Source organism: Dromiciops gliroides, chromosome 1, assembly GCF_019393635.1.
Source record: "Dromiciops gliroides isolate mDroGli1 chromosome 1, mDroGli1.pri, whole genome shotgun sequence".
Classification (NCBI taxonomy): domain Eukaryota; kingdom Metazoa; phylum Chordata; class Mammalia; order Microbiotheria; family Microbiotheriidae; genus Dromiciops; species Dromiciops gliroides.
Window position 1 is genome coordinate 401962651 of NC_057861.1, and position 20256 is coordinate 401982906.

The 20256-nt window shown below is 41.7% G+C and overlaps 1 protein-coding gene and 1 pseudogene across 1 annotated transcript in view; one reads left to right on the forward strand and one right to left on the reverse strand.

Annotated features, from left to right (window-relative positions):
- Window positions 1–417: 417 nt before the first annotated feature.
- The window catches only part of ARL15 (ADP ribosylation factor like GTPase 15), a 501353-nt gene continuing 481514 nt past the window's right edge, over window positions 418–20256 (forward strand). The window contains 1 exon segment of the mRNA XM_043978562.1: window positions 418–539. Coding sequence (XP_043834497.1) covers window positions 492–539 — 48 coding nt within the window. The 5' untranslated portion in view covers window positions 418–491.
- LOC122737131 lies at window positions 16811–17243 on the reverse strand (annotated as a pseudogene).

Below are 20256 nucleotides of genomic sequence, written 5' to 3' on the forward strand. Positions count from 1 at the left end.
TATTGAACGGACGACCCAACCCTCAGTGACTTCAGGTAAGCCCCTGAACCTCTCTGGGAGGACTGTTTCCTTAATGAGAAGGTCGGGCCCGCCCCCGATTCATGCCACTTCCATACGAAGCCCACAGCGGCCCGCCCACTCTCGGCCAAGCCTTTCTCTCCTCTTCCCGCAGTCCCAACCTCGCTACCCACACCCCCAGCCTCTGGTCCCAAGCTCCCCAAGGATACTCTCTCGGATCCCTCTCCCGCGCTTCTCCGCTTTCACGCCGGGCGGCCGCGCCTTTTATTGGCATCCGCAGCCAATGAGCGCTCGTCTTTCCTTATGGTCGGCGGAGGGACCAATCGTGGCGCGGCTGGTGTAATCTTCGTCCGCTCGGCTCTCCTCGGCTCTTTTCGCTGTTGCTGCCTTCCCGGGGGCGGTCGCTTCGCTGCCAGAGACGCTTTCTTTTTTTTTCCGGGTTCGGAGCCGTTCCGGATGCTTTGGGCTGCCGGATGTCTGATCTCCGGATAACTGAGGCGTTACTGTACATGGATTATCTGGTAAGGTCCGCGGCGTCCGTGCTGGGGGAGCGGCGGGGTCCCTTCGCCTTCACACCCCACGCCTCGCCTCCGCCTCTCCCGTCCCTCCCCTCTTTTGGGGCGGGCGGGGAGTGGAGGGGAACTGCCTCTCCCTCTCGTCCTCTCTCGCTCCCTCTTTCCCCGCTGTCCCCTTTCTCCTGCCCCCCTCCCCCCTCGCAGCCCCGTGCTAGGTCCTGGGCTCCGAGCTGGGCTGCGGTGCTCTGGGGGCGGGGGCGGGGACGGGTAGGGGGGAGGAGTAGGAGGAGGGGGTGGGGGAGCTGACAGGTAAAGGTGCAAGTCCTGGGGCGAGCAGATTTACAGCTCTGGGTAAAGATCACTGTGCGAGGGACTGGAGAGAGGATGGGCAGCGGCTGCAGGAGGAGGGGGGCCCTCCCTTCTTTCCCCCCCTCCCCCTTCTTTCTCCCCCAGCCTTGCAGCCCCTGGAGGGAGTTTTTGGCTCCTTCTCCCCCTCCAGGGTCGCTCCCCCTCGCCTCCTTTAAGCAGGCTGCAAAGAACTATTAAAGACCCATAACCCGAATGGGTTCACCGAAGTGCACGGGCAGCCTCGGTCATTTGGTTGTTATTAGACCTCTAAAGCTGTGACCCCAGGTCGTTGTTGGGTTTTTTAAAAAGCACATGAACATAAAGCACGCTCCACTGAGCTCCGTTGTAACCTTGGGCACCGGGCGGGTCTTGAACCTGGGTCTGAGTCTTCTCGCTTGCTGGGGTGGTGGGGAAGTTTCAGACTCTTTCGGAAATGCTGCTGTTACTGTTTGGGGTAGAAGTTGGGGGAGTAATAGGCCAGGGGAGTAGGGAAAAGTTTTAGGTCGAGAAAGGAATGGGCATATGTGGGTGTGTGTGTTTGTATTGGAGTTGGTGGGGGAAGGTAGAAAAAGGGGTAGTTGGGGAAACAACGTGTTTGGTGTTTTTTCCCCATTTCCCCTCAAACCTAGTTAATTTTGTTGGTGTTTGCTTCTTTCATTATCCAAGCAACAAGTATTGCTCGTTTCCTCAGAGTTATATATTACAAGGAAATTCTGTTTCATTGCATTGCTCAACACTGAATAGTTTTGTAAAATTTACTATGTCACCCAGAATCACTACTGGGTGCTGGGTTGGATTAGCTGGTGAAAATAGTGACCCAGAAATTATGTGCTTGTAGGTTTCCCGTATCCACTAGGCTTTAGACTGCATGATTTGCCAGGCAGAATTTTGACAGTGCCTTCTAGGAATTGTCAGGTTGTTTTGAAATGTATGGGTCACATGTTATTTTGAAGGTGTTAGCAAGAACAAGTTTAAATTATAACCTAACGATTGCTTGATACTTGAATGTTTAAATTATTACCTAATATTTGCTTGATACTTGAATGTTGACTGTGCAGTTGTGATTACTTGAGTTTATTTTTGGAGTTATGTCACTTCATAGATTTCAGGGTGTGAAGAGTTTGTGGGCCTATAGAGTGTTCACACTAGGCCTTGTGGATTTGAACACCTGGTAGGAATTTAGAAATCTCAGTTCAAATCTGGGTGTTGCCATTCACTTATTAGTAGCTCCTGGGGGCTCTTTGAAAAACAGGGTACTGTCTTTTTACTCAGAGGAAGATTTAAGGATTAGTTAGTTTTGTGAATATCATCTAAATGCAGTTGACTATTTTTTGTCTAGATTATTTTCTGGAGACGTCTTCATATTTAAGTGATATCTCTCCTCATAAGATATTCTTGATTTTTCTTTGGAGTCCATCCAAATAAAAGCCAAAGATTGTAGCTTGAAATTGGTTTATAGAGAAGTATGCCGGTAACTAAAGGTTTGTTGGTACTTCCTGAAAAGCTTTAAAATAAAGAGGCCCTAATTATGTCATCATTTAGCCGGTATTTATATCCCAGGTATGGTGTTTTAGTTACATACAGATTTAATGTTTGAATCATTTAAGGCTATTTTGCATGTTGCCACAATTAACCATTAGTTTAGGTTTTTAAACATTAAATTTGTTGGGATGGAACCGGTTAATTAAATGTGGATTCATGCAGACATAGATGGGGTAGAAGTTCTTTTTCTTTTCTTTGTCCTTTTTTTAAAAAAAATATTTATTTTTTGAGGCAGTTGGGGTAAAGTGGCTTGCCCAGGGTCACAAAGCTAACAAGTGTCTGAGGGTGAATTTGAACTCAGGTCTTCCTGACTCTAGGGCTGGTGCTCTATTGCACCACCTAGCTGCCCCAGAAGTTACTTCTCTTATGGGGGTCAGTGATCTAGTAAGAACAGGTTAATTTTCTTGATTAGTATGTTGTTGTTTGTCCATCATATTCAAAGAGGACCATGACTTGCACTGAATTGGATTTCAGTGAGGGAGGGCCTGTGCAAGGTCACCAACCTCACTTTCTCCTCCAGAGCCATCTGGGTCCAGTGGCAAGATATACATCAGGCTGACTGTAGATGTTTAAGGCAGTTGGGGTTGAGTAACTTGCCTAGGATCACACAGCTAGTAAGTGTCTGAGGTGAGATTTGACTCCAGGGCTGGTGCTCTATCCACTGTGTCACCTAGCTGCCCTTTTGATTAGTTTACTCCACCTTGTGATGACACACCTTGATGTCAAGGTCAATGAACCTCATCTTTTATTCCTTCTCTAATTTTGGTCTTCAAAGAATCATATGCATTCTCTATTTGCTTATCTTTTTCTTTTTTTTTTTTTTTAAATTCAAGGCATTGAAGAAGCAGCTTTGGCATTGTGAATAGAGCCAGCCTCAAAGTCAGGGTCCATGTTCTATATCAGACACATAGTGGCTGTGTGGTCCTGGGCAAGTCATTTTTTTTGGGGGGGGGGTGAGGCAATTGGGGTTAAGTGACTTGCCCAAGGTCACACAGCTAGTAAGTGTCAAGTGTCTGAGGCCAGATTTGAACTCAGGTCCTCCTGACTCCAGGGCCGGTGCTCTATCCACTGTGCCACCTAGCTGCCCCATGGGCAAGTCATTTTAATCATTTCAGGGCTCAAGCTAAGTAAGATTACCTTGTGGAGAAAGTGTCTGCTGCCTTCATTTGTTGAACACAGATGAAATCACAGTTGCCGTCCCTATACCTATTCTAAGAAGCTCAATTCTATGTATAAAGTGAGGGTGAGAAAACATTCTCAGAGGAAAGTGTCATACAGTAGCATAATAAGGATATGTCAACAAGCACTTATTAAATACCTTTTGTGTGCCAGGCACCATACTAAGGTCTGGGGATAGAGAGGGGCAAAAAACCCCAAACCCCAATTCCTGCTCTCCTGGAGATCACAGTCTAACGAGGGAAACAACTTGCAAATGACTGTGTACAAACAAATCATATACAGGATTAATTGGAGATAATGACCGAAGGAAGGTAAGGAAATCCCAAAAGGTTTCTTAGAAAAGGTGAGATTTGAGCTGGGACTTGAAGAAGGATAGAGAAGCTCTGATTGAGTCAGATTTCTTGATCTTTTCTCCTGAATGTTAAATAAAAATTTTGGTCAGTAACCAGCACTTTTTTGGGGGGCTGTGTGTGAGGCAATTGGGGTTGTGACTTGCCCAGGGTCACACAGCTAGTAAGTGTCAAGTGTCTGAGGCCAGATTTGAACTCGGGTCCTCCTGGCTCCAGGGCCAGTGCTCTATCCACTGTACCACCTAGCTGTCCTAGTAACCATCACTTTTAAGCTAAACTTGATGGAACTCCTTCCATATTGTTCTGTAGCATGTTCTTTCTACTGAAACACACGAATTTTGCCTCACTCTATTCTGATGGAATGACATATTACAGAGTCTTCTACTCCTTCAGAAGGCTCCTTTGCTTCTCCTTCAGTGGATTGACTTGTTTAGCCATGTTTTTCATGTGCTGATTATTATAAATTAATTTTTGGACTGTCATGGAGTATTTATCTCTAAAATAAAGCAATTCTCTCAAATAGCCACAGTTACTTTTCAGATGAAAATGCTAATTCTTTTTTTTTTTTTTTAATTTTTAGTGTCCCAAATTTACAAACTATGTGGGGATCCCAATTAAATTGTCTCTGCCTTTTGCAGAGTTACTATCTACTAACACAAAATTGAAAGGACATGTATATTTACTTCTTTTTTTTAATAGGTGTTTTACTTTTTTGTTTTTAGAGTCTCGTAGAGGGAGCTCTGCCTTCGTTCTGTAGGTGGGATATCATCAATCTTCCCCTTTATGTGATTGGAGAATGAAAAAAACATGGAGAAAAATGAGACTGTGGAATTGCAATTCTTAATGGAAATTAGCCATTAAAAATAGTTTTGGAAGCTGGTAGGAGTTTGCCATCTGTTTCATAGTAATAAGAAAATGAGTGTTCTTAAGTCAGGTTGAAAAGGACAGTAATAGTATTGTGAAATTCATCACAGCTTAACATTTTATCATTTCAAGAAATTAGCTTTTATGGAGCAACAAGTGCATGCTCCAATGTCAATTTATAAACCTAGAGTAGTTACAAAATGTAAAAGATGTGACTTAAGAGACTGGTATTTTTTATCACGGACACCACTTGAAACCAAAGCTCAGATGATAAATAACATGATAAAATCTGTTTAGTTTAGGTGTTTTGTTTTCAGGAATGCAGAATGTATCCTTTTCTCTTAACTGTCAAGATCATCAAGATAGGACTTTTTTTTTTTAGCCTAGCTGGTAACTTAAAAAGATTAAAAAACAAAACAAAACAGTTTTGCATCCCACTCTTGTGCTTTCAACCAGGAAACCTTGTACTTTAATTCAAATGATCTCCTCCTCTCCTCTCTTCCCGTCCCTCACCAGGAGCTTCTGTGAAATTTGGGTCTTTTGAACCCAGGTAAAACCAATGGAATACGACTTCCCTTTTTCCTCCCTCCTATTAAAGTGTCGGTACAAGCTTGTGATTTCATCTGTGTAGGAATCTCCCAATGACAAGATTTCCTCCAACCATACAGATTCACAGTTCTGTCATTTTCTGCTTTAGAGAGCTTCTGGAGACACCAAGATGTAGTTTACATGACTGGGCCGTAGTTATACGGCCAGATTGTATCTGGAAGGATTTAAAACCCTTCTTGTCTTGACTCTGAGACAGGCCTTCTCTCTACTAATGCCCTGCTGCTTCTAAATGGCTTGCTTAAATTCATCTAAATGGGAAAACTGGGGTCTTTAATAGTTTTCCAGTATTTCCCCTTAGTCTCACAAACCCCTTTCCATTCCTTCTCTCCCCCTTCACAAGGAAAAATTTGTTCCTAAATTATTGCTACTAATTTCTAGAAACAGGACAGATTCTGTAAAGTTTGGTTGTGATACTTTTCTGTCTCCTCCTTGGAGAATTATTACTTCTCAGGGTTAGATCTATGCCACAAGTCAATTGAATGCATGTTTTTGGGCAACTCATTACCAAACTCTTGGAAGGTGTGGGTTACTCTGCTATTGTAGAGAGCAATGGATCTTATTTCTGCAGGATTTTTCTGTGATTAGCATCTTTACACGGCATATCATAGCAGTCAGCATGTCAAAAGGATTTCTTACAAGGAATGCAATATGTGATTAAGACTGCATTCTAATAATTTTACTAATTCATTCAACAAGTATTTATCGAGTGCAACTGTGCATAGCATTGGAACAGATGTGGTGGGGACTTTTTTGTATATTTTATATACCTATTCAGGATTTTGTCCATTTTATACATCCATGTAGTTTGCTCTTTGTATAATTTTTGTCTTTATTGAAATGTAAACATATAATCATGTTTGGGGGAGATCATAAGCATGACCTAATGTTCATTCTTTGTGCCCATTTAGTTCATTTGACTAGAGCATTCTGTTGATGAGGCAAAGGAAATGAATGAATGAATAGATTCAAATCCCTTAACTTGAAATAGTTCCAGACCTACACTGACCTCCCCCATCCTGGAAATTCACATCATGTGGAGATCAGGTGAGAGAGGAGGTGAATTCAATTTAGCAAACACACATTGTTTAAATGCCTTGTGTTTACGAGACTATGTGCCCTGTACTGGGGATAAAATGAGGAAAAAAGTGACATAGTTCTTCTATGATTTGGTGGGGGAGAGGGTTGAATGTGTGTTCTGTGAGCATGATGAGAGGCAGAATAAGATAAGAGTGAAGGACAAGTGCTTACAAAGTGCTTTGAGAAATGTGAGGAAGTACTGATAAGTTTTAGGCTCTGGGCTTCTGCAAAGGCCTCCCAGAGGAAGGTGGTGGCCATGACCTGAAGGAACAGAAAGGTTTTCCATAGGTGTAGAGGAGGAGGGAGATGCCTGGAGCAAATGCAGAGATAAAAGAAAGTTGGATGAGATAGAGGAACAACTCCTTGTCCAATTTGACTGGAATAAAATGTCCAAGACCCAAATAGACTGAAATAAAGCTAGACCAGCCATTAGGAGCCAGATTGTACAAGTTCTTGAATGTCAGGCTAAGGAGTGTGTATTTTATGTAGTAAGCATTTTCTTTTTTATTTTTTTTTTGAGCAGGAGAGTGACGTGGTTAGACCTGAGCACTGGGAAGATTGCTTTAGCTTCACTGTCAAGGATGGAGTGGAAAGGAGAAAGGCTGAAAGCAGGGAGACCATAGGCAGCATTTATCAAGCACCTTCTTTATGCCTGGCATTCTGCTCAGTGCTGGGGATGCAAAGAAAGGCCTTAGACTGTTCCTGCCCCTGAGGGGCTCACGCTCTAATGAGGAGCTTTGGTATCTCCTGATAAGATTCAGATAAAATAATTCAAGTAAGAGGAGATGAGGAGGGGTGAAGAGGGTATGAATACTATTGGATATTATGGAAATCATCTAAGTCACAGGACTTTGCTCCTGGGGCTGTGCATGAGAGAAGTGTGGTAAAATGCTTGTTCAGTCAGCCCAAGTGGAGATCTTGGGAGGAAGGGTTGGCTTAAGAGGAATGATTAGTTCATTTTTGGACATGTTGAATTTGAGGTGCAAGTGGTGTTTTCAGGTGGAGACATATCCCTTAGACAAGTAACTGGAACTCTGGAGTGGGCAGGTCTCCAAGAGGCTCTGCTTGGCTGTGGGCTGAACCTTGGAGGCCACCTACTCTTGAGGGCTATGAGGAAGAAGACAGACTAGTGGAGGAGAAAGGGAAGAAGTGGTCACTGAAGTCGGAGAGAAACCGGAATAGTCCAGAGTCATCACAGAATGAATGCAAGGAAGAAGAGAATGAAGATGAAGCTGGTCAGCAATTTCTCATGTACTAGAAAGCTCAAGGCAGATAAGGATGAATATGAGGCCTGTGGATTTGGCTGTTAGGAAGAAAGTTGCTGGTGACCTTGGAGAAAATACTTTCATCAGTGAGCTGGGGTTGTAGAGGTTTGGAAAAAAACAACAATGAATGGACTTTGAGGAATCATGGCTCATTGATTGAGGCAGCTGAGTGGTACAGTGGGGAAGAGAGCAGGACTTTGAGTCAGGAAGACCTATGTTCAGAACTCTGTCTCAGGCTCTTATTGGCTGTGTGACTCTAGGCAAGTCACTGAGGTGTGTCCCTGCCTCTGTTTCCTAATTTGTAAAATGGGGGTAATAATAATGCTTACTTCACAAGGTTGTTTTGAGGATCATATAGGATAACATAGGAAAACCTTAAAGGGCTATGTAAATGCTAGTTATTATTATTATTATTATTAAATGTTGACTACACTATTTTGAAATGAGAGGGGAGATAAAGACATGACAAAGACAAGAAACCTGGAACATTTCTTTAAGGGAGGCCTGACCTGTTTGTTGGCAAGGCCAAAGAACCGTTGGAGGGATAGAGTGAATATGAAAGGGGATGAGTGGAGAAAATCAATGGAGACAAATCCTAGATGGGGTAGAATTGAGGTATGTGGGGGTGGGAGGAGGTTAATCTTTTGGTAAGCTTTTTTTTTTTTTTTTTGGGTGAGGCAATTGGGGTTAAGTGACTTGCCCAGGGTCACACAGCTAGTAAGTGTTAAGTGTCTGAGGTCAGATTTGAACTCAGGTACTCCTGACTCCAGGGCCAGTGCTCTATCCACTGCGCCATCTAGCTGCCCCTACATTTACTCTTAATATGTGACTGACCTTTCTATATGCCATTTCCAGTGCTTACATAGATCATCATTGACAATGTATTGCAGCCTACTTGCACTTGTCATGTGTCTCTCCTTTGCCTGCTGGGTCAACTGCAAACTGTAAAACAAAGTTAGATATTGTATCAGTCAGCAAGCATTGGTTGGGCCCTGACTCTGTGCTAATGACTGTGTTCAGGATATAAAGACACATGTATTTGCCCTCAGGAGTTTTTGTTTTATCTGGGGAAACACGTTAAACATATAAGTAGACATAAAATATGTGTCAAGTATACCTTTGGAGGGGGGTGGCAGACCCTGGGAGAGGCTGTCAGGTTAGCAAGTGGCCTCATGTAGAAGTGCAGTTGATTTGAGCTTTGAAGGGTGCTAGGGATTCTGGGATGCAGATGTGGTGGGGGTGGGGTGGGAGGGGTTGGGGGTGTTGGTGGTGAAAAGTGCATTGCAGATATGGGGACCAGTCTGTACAGTGGTAAAAAAAGATGGAAGATGGAAAACTTCATACAAGAAACAGCAAGTAGACCAGTTCAACACAAAGAAGAGTGTCTAATATGCTTGGAAATTTAGGTTCGAGCCAGACGGTGAAGATTTTTGTATTCTTTGAGCTGGGAGGGAACACTGTCATACCTGTGCGTTAGGAATATCACTTTTGCAACTATGAAGTCCAGGCAGAGGTATTGAGGGCCTCAAATAGGCTGTGGTAATGTGAGTGGAGAGAAAGAGTAAATGGAAGAGAAGTTGTTAGAAGCTAGAACCAATAGGATTTAGCAATCAGATATGGGGTGTGGTTCAGAAGTAATTAAGCCGATTTTCAAGGATGGAACTGTGGTGTCAATCTCTTGCTTAACTATAAATTTTACTTGGAGTAGGGGGCTAAATGTTCATTTATTAACAGTAACAGTCTGCTAAATGTTATGATGATAATGCAATTAATATTTACTTAATTAAAAATATCAAGTTGCAATAAAGCAAATTCAATTTCAAATTTCTCATAGTACAGATTTTTTTAAAAATTCACAAAATTCGGCAGAAATATTGACACATAAGATGTCTGTGTCATGTCCTTGGCTGCATAACTCTTGAACTACGAATGGTAAGTCACTGTTTGTGCATCAGTTTCCACTGCTCCCATTATGCCTGTTTCCATCTTGACTCTTTTCCTCTCCCTCACTTCCCATATCCACTCAGTTGGTAAGTCATGAACAAGTGAAAAACATTTATTAAGTGCTTACTGTATGCCAAGCTCAAAGAATACAAAAATCTTCACCGTCTGGCTCCAACTTGTATTTCCAAGTGGATTAGACATTATTTTCCTTTGTGTTGAACTGGCCTACTTGCTGTTTCTTGTATGAAGGACTACTTGCTGGGGATAAAAGTACAGAAGGAATACAGTTCCCTGCCCTCAAGGAGCTTACATTCTAATTTGGAAGACAACATATAGGCAAGCAGTGGCTAGGGAAGGGAGCTGCAGTCTGAGAAATCATAGGCTATTGCCTTTGCCATTTTGGTCTCTTGGATCACCTCTGTCTAGACCGTTGTAATAAGGTTTCTCTGTCTCTAATTTTCCTCTCTTTAGTCCATAGTTCACTCAGGCAACAAGGTAATCTAATGTCAGAAATCTTCGGTGGCATTCTATTAACAGTAGGATAAAATACAAATCCCTTAGCTTGGTTTTGAAGGCCCTGCAAAATCCAGTGCCAGCCTATCTGGTTAGACATTTTTTTTCTTTTACTTCCTTTTATGCACTCTACTGTTCTAGCCAAACTGAGTTACCCACAATCCCCTAATCTTGTTTAGCTCTGCCCCTTTGCTGTCTCCTGGGCATATTGGTAGGCCATCCCCATGCTTGTAATGTATGCCTTACACATTTCATCTATTTATACTATTATACAATCTTGGAATCTGTTGAAAACATTTTCTTTTGAGGTCTAGCTCAGGTGTTATGTCTCCCACCACTCTTTCCTTGTTCCCTGGAGTTGAAAACAATCTTTTCTTTCTTATAGCTCCCTGTTTAGGTCAAATCACTTCAACAAACATTTATTAAGCCCCTAATGTATGCAGAGCCTGTACTAGGCCTTGGGGATACAAAGACAAATGAAGCAATCTTAGTTTCCAAAAATTATATGGATTGGGAGGTGGGGATTGGTGAGCCTAGAGTATGCATGTGTATACTTTTCATGTCTTTATTTCATATTTATATGTAAATACAAAGTAATTTGTGGAGAGGGAAAGACTGGCAACTGATGGGATCCAGGAAGGTGTCTACAAAGAAGTTGACTGCAGAAATGAACCTTGAAGGAAAATCAACATTTTTAAGTAGCAGAAATAAGGAAGGGGGGGGGTACTTGGGGCTGGAGAGGGGTGGAAGAAGTCCTACAAATACTTGGAAAAAGGAACTGGCATATGGAGTGTGGGGAATAGCCACTAGGCCAGTTAAGCTGGAAAGTAGAATGGCTGAAGTGGAGATATTGGTGGACACAGCTTATAGAGAGCCTTAAATTAAGCTAGGCTGAAGAGTTTGTATTTTATCCTAGAAACGACTGGAACTACTGAAGATTTTTAGGGGAATAAGTGGCATGGTCAGAATTTAGAAAGGTTCTTTTGGCATCTATATGGAGGCTGGATTAAATAAGAAAGAGACTGGGAGAAGAGTAATTAATTAATTAATTGGAATTAATTCGGAGGCTGTTAAAATAGACCAAGTGAGACGGTAGGGCTCTGTTCTGGCCTTGTGGCTGCAGGAATGAAGACAGGACAATAGTTGCAAAAGTTACTGTGGGAATAGAATGAACAATTGTACATTTGTTTATTAAGCTCCTCCTATGTGATAGGCAATATGCTAAACTCTGGGGATCAAAAAAAAAAGGCTACTGACAGTTTCTGCCCTCAAGGAGTTTACAATCTAGGGGGAGACTACATGCAAACAAGCTGTATACAGGATAAATAGGACTTAATTAGCAAGGGAAGGTGATAGAATTAAGAGGGTTAGGAAAGGTTTCCTATAGAAGTGGAGATTGTAGTAGGGATTTAAAGAAAGCCAAGGAGGTCATTAGTCACAATGGAGGAGGGAGAGGGCTTGGGGCTAAGAGTTGGAGTGTCTTGTTTGTGGAACAGCCAAGAGACCAGTGTCACTGGATGGGGTTGGGGAGTAAGAAGAGAAGATGACTGGAAAGTTAGGCTGGGGCTTGGTTATGAAGAGCTTTGAATAGCAAACAGAGCATTTTGTATTTGATCTTGGAGGCAATAGGGAGTCACTGCTGTTTATTGTGTAGGGAGAAGATATGATCTGACCTGTGTTTTAGGAAAATGACTTTAGGGACTGAATGGATAGTGGATTGTAGCTGGGAGGGACTTGAGGCAGGCAGACTCATCAGAAGGCTCTTGCAATAATCTAGGTGTGAGGTGACACACTATATAGTGAGGACCTGCAGTGTCAGAGGAGAGAAGGGGGAATATTCAAGAGATATTACAAATCTGACAAGATCTGGCAACTCCTTTGCTCTTAAATAAATATATAGTAAAATATACTTTGTGTCGCACTTATTTTTGCAGATGATTTATCTCATCTATTAGATTCATTGAGTAAGCCCCTGAAGATTTGCATGAACTCATTTTAAACAGGGACTAAGTTATTTCTTATATTTGTATCCATAGTGTTGGGCACATAGTTACTTATTAACTGTTGGTTGAATTGGATTAATATGTATATGAACAGAACAGTCTGGACATATTTAAAATATAGTTCCCAACCAAAAGTCACCTGCTTGTGTGGAAGGATACCCATGCCAAGCAAACTGTTGCTCATTCGGAGGCCCTAGAAACAAGAATTCCTGTCACATGAATAGCTTTGTCACTGGGCTACCAACAGCACTGTCCTGTCCTACTCAGTCTTCAGTCCTTATTACTAATGGTCCTTCTCTGAGTTAGACAATAACGGTGAAACATTATCTCTAAAAGGCAACTTTTGTTATCTATAAGGTGGGGTATATCATTCACTGACACTGTAATATGGATTAGTTTGTCATATTTAATCCTTGTTACTTTGGAAAGCCTTGGGTAGGTTACTTACCACACAGGTAAAATTTAATCTGGGTATTGGGAAATATGGGGAAAAAAAGATGGGCATACTAACTAGAGCTTGGGGAAAACATGATAGGGTTTGAAAGTTATAGTCCATCTAGTAGTCAAGTCTTACCTAGACTTGTACTTATGTAATAACATCACTGGGGGAAAATGTCACTTGAAAACAAAACAAAACAACAACAACAACAACAAAACAGCAGACCCATGAGATTAGGCTGGAGCTAGATTGTAGAGAGGGTATCAAATGTTAGGGTGAGGATTTGAGTACCTAAAGATCTTTGAGCAGGAGAATGATATTGTCTGATCTGTGTTTTAGGAAGGTAATTTTGGAGGTGGATGACTGGAGAGAAGAAGGAGTGGAACAGAGACCAGTTTGGAGGCTATTAAAATAGTTGAAGATGGGGCAGAGGAGACAAATGCAAAAGATGTTGAGAAGGTAGAAGTGACAAGACTTGGCAAGTGACTACATCATTAGGAGGTGTGTGAGGGAGATGAAGAGTTGAGGATTATTACCTTACTGTAATTTTGTTTTAGTTGTGTGTGTGTGACTCTTGGTTGACCCCATTTGGAGTTTTCTTGGCAAAGATACTGGAGTGGTTTGCCATTTCCTTCTCCAGCTCATTTATAGATGAGGAAACTGAGGCAAAGTGTAGTCCATCTATTTATTCCTTATAGAATGGGGTAGTCTTGGAGTCAGGAGAGACCTATATTCAAATTCAGGTTATGATCCTTCTGATACTTACTGATACTTAGACAGATTTGATACCCGGTAAATCACTTAAGCTTTCTTAAGTTTTATTACCTTAGTCTATATAATGGGTGTGTTTTTAAATATTATTTGCTACTACTGTGTTTTATAAATTAATTGATTGTTATTTATATATTAATGACTATTGCACCCATTTTGGCAGTAAGCATTTATTATTAATTAATGTCATATATACCAGTACAGAATTAACTGCGAGGCAGTTAGCACAAGCAGGGGAAAAGCCTCAGACCACTGTTGTCTCTCAGAGAGACAGCATGTGGTCTCAAGGAGAGTTCAGAAGACCTACAAAACCTACCCTATCTTTTTTTTGTGTGTGGGTTAATGGGGGTTAAGTGACTTGCCCAGGGTCACACAGCTAGTAAGTGTCAAGTGTCTGAGGCAGGATTTGAACTCAGGTACTCCTGAATCCAAGGCCAGTGCTTTATCCACTGCACCACCTAGCTGCCCCAAAAACTTACCCTATCTTAAGAGGAAGAACATGCATCGAGAGTCCCAACCCTGGTATGGTCAAGGGTTTTATCCTCTTTTGATAGAGGTGGGTCATTATACATTGATCAAAGCTGATTGGTGGGGGCAGCTAGGTGGTGCAGTGGATAAAGCACTGGCCCTGGATTCAGGAAGACTTGAGTTCAAATCCAGCCTCAGACACTTGACACTTACTAGCTGTGTGACCCTGGGCAAGCTTAACCCCAATTGCCTCACCAAAAAAAAAAAAAAAAGTAATTACTTATTTCAGTTAAAAGCTTGGGAGGGTACCAAAGACAGGCTGTAGCCATTATGTCTACATTTGGCCCTGCTTTTTGTGTACCATTCCCACCTCCTTTCCACTTTATTTCCTATTGCTCTATATTCAAGGCCTCTAATCATAAAAGTTACTTAATTTTCTTTGCCTTCATCCAGGACCACATGTATACCATCCCAGATAGTTGAAAATCAGTGCCATTTAAAAGATTTCCTCCTCTGAAAATTAGATTCCACAACCTTCTCCCCCCCCCCTTTGGTGAGGCAATTGGGGTTAAGTGACTTGCCCAGGGTCACACAGCTAGTAAATGTTAAGTATCTGAGGTCGAATTTGAACTCAGGTCCTCCTGAATCCGGGGCTGGTGCTTTATCCACTACGCCACCTAGCTGCCACTCCACAACCTTTTTTAATGCCTTTCTAGGGTATACTGAGTAATCAGATATTTTTACCTAAATGATTTTGGCCCTTATCAGGAAAATCCCTCGTTCTGTATTTTGGCCATTTAGTTTCCTCTGTACTTAGAAAGGCATAGCATAATTGGCTGCTGTTCTCTTTTGAATGCTTGCCAGCCGGTATTAAATTGTTCTGTAGCTTTCTTTTTTCTAGGCTGAATTCCCCTACTTCCTTTAATTTTTCCTTTCCTTACCCTTTAATCAACCCTGTGGCTCAGAGCTGAACTCTCCACAAATTCTCCACAGTAGTGAGATCTTTGATGTGGTTTATTTGGCTATTTCTAGGCAAGGAAAACTTCATTCTGAGGAAAAGGGATATGTTGGGTAACTTCACCTGGGTTGAAATGAGCAAATTGTAATTCAGAGGTTTATTTTGATATCAAAAGAAATGTGGGAGTGAATGAGAAGAACATTAGACTTGGAGTTAAAAGACCTACGTTTAAATCCTGCCTCTGTTACAGAAGATGGGTTATGTTTTTGTTTTTAAATTTAGCTTTCATTAAATTAAAAAAAATTAACAAGCATTTATCTTCTCTTCCTCCCTCCACATTGAAAAAAAGAAAAAGAAAAACAAAGCCCTTATAACAAAAATGCACAGTCAAGGGGCAGCTAGGTGGTGCAGTGGATAGAGCACCGGCCCTTGGAGCCAGGAGTACCTGAGTTCAAATCCAGCCTCAGACACTTGACACTTACTAGCTGTGTGACCCTGGGCAAGTCACTTAACCCCAATTGCCTCACTAAAAAAAAAAATGCACAGTCAAGCAAAATAAATACCTATAATTGTTCAAGAATGTGTGTCTCATTTTGCATATTTAATCCATCACCTCTCTGTCAGGAGTGTGTAGCTTTCTTCATCCTTGGGCCTCTGGACATTGTATTGATCAAAGTTCTTAAGTATTCCAAAATTTTTCATTTTTACAGTGTGATTAAGATATAAATTGCTCTTTTGTCTAGATCATCACTTTTCTCTGAATCATTTTATATAAGGCTTACCCAGTTTCTCTGTTATGACTTTTCATTATTTCTTACAGCACAATAGTATTATGTTCATATATCATAATTTGTTCAACCATGGAGATACCTTTAGTTTCTAGTTCTTTGCTGCTACAAAAAGAGCTACTATGAATACATATACACACATACATCTATTTACATATAGGCCTTTTTCTTCTTTCTCCATTCTCTTTAGCTCTTAGGTTTAGTAGTAGCATTGCTGGGTCAGAGGGTAAGCAAAATTGAGTAACTTTTTGGGCATAATTTGGGCATAATTCCAGAATGGCTAAAACAATTCATAGCTTTACTATGAGTGCATCAATGTACCTATTTTTTGGAAGTTCTTCGGACATTTGTCATTTCCCTTTTTTGTCAGTTTTTCTAGTGTGATGGGTATAAAATGGAACCTCAGTTGTACTAATTTATATTTCTCTGCCTCAGTTCTCTCATCTGTAAAATGAGCTGGAGAAGGAAATGGCAAACCACTCAAGTATCTTTGCCAAGAAAACTGTAAATAGGGTCATGAAGAGTCAGCCATGACTGAAAGTGACTAGGCAACAGCAAATTATTAGTGATATGGAACATTTTTCCCCATATGGTTATAGATAGCTTAGTTTTCTTTCTTTGAGAACTGCCTGTTCATATCATTTGACCATTTTTCAATCAGAGATGCTGTGTGATGTCAGATAGACTCTTGAAAAATCCAAGGTCCTTAGTTTCCTTGTCTATAAAATTGGGAGGTTGGATTATATAATTTGTAAGATTCCTTCTAACTCTGACATACTGTGCTTATCTTTTAGAGAGAATTCTGACATGGGAGGCCCAAATACTTAACAAAGCATTTGCTTTCTCTAGGAGGAAAGTGTTATTTTAGAAATGTCATAGGGGCAGCTAGATGGTGCTAGCCCTGGATTCAGGAGGACCTGAGTTCAAATCTGGCCTCAGACATTTAACACTTACTAGCTGTGTGAGCCTGGGCAAGTCACTTAGCCCTCATTGCCCTGCCAAAAAAAAAAAAAAAAAAGAAATGTTATAAAACATTCTAAATAGGTAGAAAAGGTCTCACATTTAAGGCCATGGTTCGATTTATTTTTTAAATTAAAAAAAAATTTTTTTGCTGTAGGCCATTTTTCTTTTTTTTTCTTTTTCATTTTTAATAAACATTTTATTTACTGACAGAGTAGTTCAAAAACTGTAGCTTCTGGAAGAATCACTTGTTTTTGCCTGTCTTGTACCTCTCCTCAAACTTGACTTTGGCCTCCCTTCTCACCTTAACGTTTTAGTGCAGGGTCATACAACACATCCTTGTTGACAACTGTTTTGTCCAATGGGATATCCACAGAGTATCTGATGGGCATGAGGTGGTCGTAGTTTAAAACTTTCACGAAGGACTTGATTTTTGATCTCTTGGCAATCTTCTTTTTGCCCATTGCAGTGGTCACCTTTGGAAAGTAGTGGTTGATTCCCACCACCAAGGCTTGTCTGTAGGGCCTGTTGGATGTCCCATCATCAATGTTCTTGACGATGATGGCTTTGCACCCTTAGTACCGCCCAGCCAGGACCAGCACCACCTTCCTGGGTTTCATGAACTTGACCATTTCTGGGGAGAGAACACAGCAGGAAAGAGACCCTTAGTTAGTGCTGGGAAGGCCTCAGGCACCGCTGAGTTCAGAACTAGCCCTGGCTCCTTCATCCTCCCTATGGATCCACATCCCCCATGGGCCATTTTTCAATAGTATTTTTCATAAAGTAAAATGTTTCTTCTTTGGGGTTAGGTGCAGGCATACTTGTGAAAGTATGCCAAGTCTGAAGGTGGTGTCATGGAAGAGAGCTTGTGTGAGTAGGTAGGAGAGAAGACAGGCAGGCAAATTCCCCAGAGTCCTTCCGTAGCTTCTCTATGTGACTACTATTAAGGAGAGCCCTGGCCCCCTAATGAGAACTTTGGTTATGAAGAAGGCAGAGTGAAGGTTATAGAAAGAACACTGAATCTGGAGGCAGGAGTCCTGGATTTTGAATCCTGGCTCTGTTCTTTGGGCAAATCACTTACCCTCTTGGAGATGGTTTCCTTATTTATCAAATGGTAATAGTGACACTTGCATAGTTTTGTTTTATGTACATTATCTGATTTGACCCACTGAGGCCTTTAGATGTTGACATTATTTCCATTTTTTAAACTGTGAGACTCAGAGGGATGACAGGTGCTATTTCCCATTACAGATGAGGAAAGTAAGTCAGAGTGATCAAATGACTTAGGTTTGGAGGATCATAGATTTAAAATGAGCTGGAAGGCATTTAAGAAGTCATCCAAGGGGCAGCTAGATGGCGCAGTGGATAGAGTACCGGCCCTGGATTCAGGAGTACCTGAGTTCAAATCCGGCCTCAGACACTTAACACTTACTAGCTGTGTGACCCTGGGCAAGTCACTTAACCCCAATTGCCCCGCAAAAAAAAAAAAGAAAAAAAAAAGAAGTCATCCAGTCCAAGTCCCTTGTTTTATAAATGGGGAAACTTGAAATGATCTCCTGGATTTATCCTGGGGAGTGAGAGCCAGGGTGGAAAGAGGCCATAGCTTAATGCTTACAACCCCAGCAGGCAAACTGTGGATCTTCCTGTGACAATTTGGCAGTTTATCTTTCTGGGAATGACTCCTGAGAGGTCAGCCCTAGGGGGTCATTCCCAGGTACCTGTGGCACCATGATCTGCCTTCCAATGTTGCAGATACAGGGTGATCTCACAGTGATGCAGGTTAATGGAATCAAAGGCATGAGACTGAAGTGAAAATATTGTTGCAGTGACCTGAGCAAGCCTAGAAATGAAGTCATAGTGTTCTTCAGGTGTAGAGAGCTATACCTTTTGCTGAAGAAATTTGTTTCCTGTGGTTTTAATGTGCTAGGTGGCTTCACACTTTGCATAATACTGATGTCTACTCAGAGAGACATGTACATTAGAACGTGACAGCTGGAAGGAACTTTCTCGAAACTACCTAATTTTACAAATAGGAAAACTCAGGCCCAGGGAGGAGAGATGAGTTGCCTAATGATACCCAGTGAGTTAATGGCAGAGAGGGACCAGAACCTGGGTCTCCTGACCCCAGTCAGATGCTCTTTTATTTTTATAATTTATGAAATGTGTGTGTAGGTGGGGAGGGGAAGAGGGTGGACTGGCCAGTGAGGACCCAGTCTTCAGAGCATGGTTTGGGTGAGCTAGATTCTGGAAATTCATCATGGAGGGCTCCTTCCTTCTCTGCCTCAGAGCACGTGCAAGTGTTGTTTCTATGAGTGACTGCTGTCCTCTTACTGCATGGAGACAAAAAAGTCCTTGAACTGCTGAGTTGTTGCCTGGACTCTAGTTGTTGGACTTCATGTGGTTTTTCTACCCTTCATCACTCACAAGGACATAATATGATCCATTTCTGATTCACCTGAGATTGAGAGAATAAATGTTGAAGAAAGAAAAAGAAAAGGTGGGCAATGAATTTGGGCACCTAGATTAGGGAGGTTGGGCAGCTTGTGCTGCTACCAGTTAGGGCTGTGCAGCCAGTTAAAAGGTTTTTCATCAACAAGTTGTAAGGAAACAGGAAGCAGTCTGTGATCCCTGAGCATCCTCTGAAATGGGGAGATGGGCCACTTCTGTTGTGCATCTCAGAAAGCAGACTCCTAAAGCTTTGCCTGGGTTGATACCATGCAGAGCTATTGGTTATGCCTTAAGGCCTGGGTCCTCATTGGGAAATTCTCCCTTGACACTCTCATGTCCCCTCCATTCCACTCTTTGAATAGTTGGCTATATAGTTGAAGCCTGCTTGTTAGGCTAGTGTCTATGTAGACATTTTTACTTTTATCAGGTTAAAGTGCTTGTTATCACCTCGGAATTATAAGCACGCAGAAAAGAACTTTTAGTGGAATAGTTTACCAGAGGGACTGTCTTTGGTCTTACTTTTCTATGACCTTTCCAGGCCTTCTAAGTGGCTGAGATTTAGGTCTAGGGACATTCCTCAAATATTCAGGTTTTTGTGTCTGTATGGATTTTTCAAAGTTTTTTTTAGTGTAAGCAGTAATCACATACAGCTTTTTAATGTATTGCTCCCACTTAATAATTTTTAAGAGCATTATGACACTATTCAGTCTAACAAGCATGAAATGCCTCTTGTGTATAAGGCACTATGTCAGACTGAAGCACCAAGAAACCCAAACTCAACAGGCCCTACCCTCCAGGATAGGCTATCCCTATTGGAGGGATACAGGGTGTACCAAAAGGCTAAGTGCAGTTTTAGTTTTCATAGCTTAACATTGCACTGACTTAGGGACACCCTGTATCGAGAGGGGGAGAGAGAGAGGGAGAGGGAGAGGGAGAGGGAGAGGGAGAGAGAGAGAGAGAGAGAGAGAGAGAGAGAGAGAGAGAGAGAGAGAGATGCAGATCTTAATATATCATGTGTATTATTATTTGTGTCTGTAGATTTCCTCAGCAGACTCTATGACAGGAGGACTAATCTTATCATTTTGCATCTCTCTTGGCCAGATATTTAGTAAATATTTGTTGAATAAATGAATTTTATCATATGACCTTTATAATGAGTCTTCATGTGATGTTTTTCTGCATGTTGCCAAAGTCAAA